This window comes from Cebus imitator, unplaced genomic scaffold (assembly GCF_001604975.1).
Source record: "Cebus imitator isolate Cc_AM_T3 unplaced genomic scaffold, Cebus_imitator-1.0 Scaffold26, whole genome shotgun sequence".
Lineage (NCBI taxonomy): Eukaryota > Metazoa > Chordata > Mammalia > Primates > Cebidae > Cebus > Cebus imitator.
The window spans coordinates 9,775,248-9,778,177 of NW_016107341.1; the positions used below are offsets into that span (position 1 = coordinate 9,775,248).

The 2,930-nt window shown below is 34.2% G+C and overlaps 1 protein-coding gene across 1 annotated transcript in view; it reads left to right on the top strand.

The window, feature by feature from the left end:
* The window catches only part of LOC108300306 (gamma-secretase activating protein), a 106,285-nt gene that overhangs the window by 48,171 nt on the left and 55,184 nt on the right, over window positions 1-2,930 (top strand). Inside the window, exons 11-13 of the mRNA XM_017523065.2 lie at window positions 288-347; window positions 1,721-1,764; window positions 2,643-2,728. Of these exons, the coding sequence (XP_017378554.1) occupies window positions 288-347; window positions 1,721-1,764; window positions 2,643-2,728 (190 nt within the window). The remainder of the gene's footprint in view (window positions 1-287; window positions 348-1,720; window positions 1,765-2,642; window positions 2,729-2,930) is intronic.

Below are 2,930 nucleotides of genomic sequence, written 5' to 3' on the forward strand. Positions count from 1 at the left end.
TTGACCAGGATGGTCTTGATCTCTTGACCTCGTGATCCACCCACCTCGGCCTCCCAAAGTGCTGGGATTACAGGCTTGAGCCACCGCGCCCGGCCAGCACTTTTTATAAGAACAATTTGATTTTGACATTGTCATTACTGTAGTTCATTAATCACTATATTTTCATTGATGGAAATTGTCAGTGAAGTTTTAAATATAATGAAAAGATTTTCATTATTGTTTGCTTCTTGATTGCTTCCTTTTTTTTCCTAGTGTTTTTTAATATGTCATTCTGTTTACTGTTTTAGAAATCAAAGAGTATCTTAAAATGTATCCAGTTTTATGCTGATGAGAGCTACAACTTAATGGTAAGTTCAGAAAATGATCACACTACAGGAAATGTTACGATACATTACTCTTTTGTTATCATAAACAGCACTTTAGCATTCCTGGTGGTTGTGTTAGTCACTTGTATGAGCAAGTAAAATAGTTCTTGCCGTTTCCAGGCTTCAGCACCAGAAATGTCCGCTAACTGAATTCTCTACATCAAAGAAACACACGTATGAGTGGGGATTAGTAGTAGAAGATACTAGGTTGGTGCAAAAGTAATTGCGATTTTTAATTATTCAAAATAATGGGAAGAACTACAATTACTTTTGCACCAGTCCAATAGTTGGTGTGGTCTGTAACTGATAGCTTTAAGGGGTTGCACTTTATTTGACCCAAAAGGACTTGTGAGGATGGTGGATTTGAGAATAAAGAGAAAAGTTAATGAGAATGTATAGTTTAACCAAAATCTAGTATTACCCCTGAAAAAGCTATTTAGGATGTTAGCATTGTGTTGCATCAGTGAAAAAAGACTTTTAAAAAATAGGAAAATTTAAATTTTAAGAATTTGAATTAAAAAAATAAAAAAAGGTAGCATTGTGGTGCAGAGTCATTAATATCTTTGCGATGGACAGTACGTTTTTTTTTTTTGTTTTGTTTGTTTTTGTTTCTTTTGAGATGGAGTCTCGCTCTGTTGCCCAGGCTGGAGCGCAGTCGCATGGTCTCTGCTCACTGCAACCTCCCCTTCCTAGGTTCAAGCAATTCCTCTGCCTCAGCCTCCCTAGTAGCTGGGATTACAGGTGCCCGCTTCTACACCCAATTAATTTTTGTGTTTTAGTAGAGACAGAGTTTTACCATGTTAGCCAGGCTGGTCTCAAACTCCTGACCTCAAGCAGTCCACCCACTTTGACCTCCCGAAGTATGAGCCACAGTGCCTGGCCTATTCTTCTTGACCAGGACCAATGTTGCTATCTAATACAGATTGTTACGCCATTGGAAGAATTGCACTTACCCTTCCTGCACCTTCTGTTGGCTCATCTGCTTTCCTTCTAAGGACATCTAAGGACACACAATCCTTCTTTCCTTACACTGTCATCTGTGTCTTGTAAAAGGTGGTTGCTTCCAATTGGCCTATTGTACAACTTGTTTTTGATATTCAAATATAAGACAAAGTTTGTCAAGCATTAGCCCTTTAAGAAATAAATATACATCAAGCTCATGATTGTATATAAACTTCAGAGTATTCTCAGTGGACTTTCTGTCCAATGGATTTGGAGTGTAACTTCTGAAGATAATAATGGTTAAATGGGCTTTTTATTATTAGGTAAGCACAATATTTTTTCTGGTTTACTTGGGTCTGCTCTGGTTTTCAGAAGTGTCATCACTTACTTCTGATTTTTTTTGTTTTTGACAGTTTGAAGTACCCTTGGACATATCATTAAGCAACTCAGGATTTAAGTAAGTTATTCATAGGGTGTTACTAATTTTTATAGATACTTGTGGGCAAAATGATTATATTTATTCCTACTTTATGCAGATAAGAGTTTGATATTCTGCGTACATCTTTTTTTGTATTCCCATTCTCCATAGCAAATATAAACAACTTTATCAAACATGAACCCAGAATTTTATATATAAAGTCAATTGTATTGATTTTCTTAGCCATTTATTTCTGTAGTGCATCTCCATTTATTTTGATGTATGGATATACTCTTCTCCCTATGATTAAATAGAAGGATTCATTGGGTCAGAGAGAGCTATATTGAGAAGCAAACATCAAAACACTTTTTGTTGCCATCAAAGAGGATGTCAGAGCTCAATCTACTTGTAGCTCAGCTGAGTTGGCTTTTTTCTGTTCTCCTTTTTGCACAAAAGACAAGGTTTTTTCCTTTTCCACTCTATTTTACATGTAGCAAAAACATGAGATGCTTCTGAAAAAATAAGCATAAGGCCATCAATATGTAGAAGAAATGAAAATCTTCCTAAATTAGAGTAATGATAATCCTGAACTGTTAAGTATTTCACTAGCTTTACTTTATCATATATGAACATTTAGTTGTGCTTATTTTGAAACTAGTATATGCATTACTCTATATTAGAAAATTTATAAAAATGTAAGATGAAAGTAATATTTTTTTTCTTACTACCAGGCTGATGCCATATATATATACCATGTATTTTGAAAAAACTACAGAATTTATTAACCAAAAAAAATTATCTACTTAAATTTCTGGGGAATGTGTTTCTGCTTCTCTAGGCGTATTATTTAGTGGTTACTCACATCCTTTATGAAGGGATGTATTTTTAAATGAACTTCTCATTCTTTATATTCTTAGACTTGTCAACTTTGGATGTGATTATCATCAAGACCGAGAGAAATTATCCAAACACCTAAGTCTGTGTGTTTTTACCAACCATACAGGTAAACTATGGTTGTATTTATCAGTTTATTCAATTGTCCTTGAGTTCTAGACAAAATTTACTTATCATTTAGCTGTATGGAGTCTGAAAATATAATAGAGCTACATTTTTATATTGGTGATCATATGGATTGTCAAATAACAAATCATCTTCTTTATTAATTTTAAATATACACTGTCTGTGTCAAGATAGCCATAGTTATT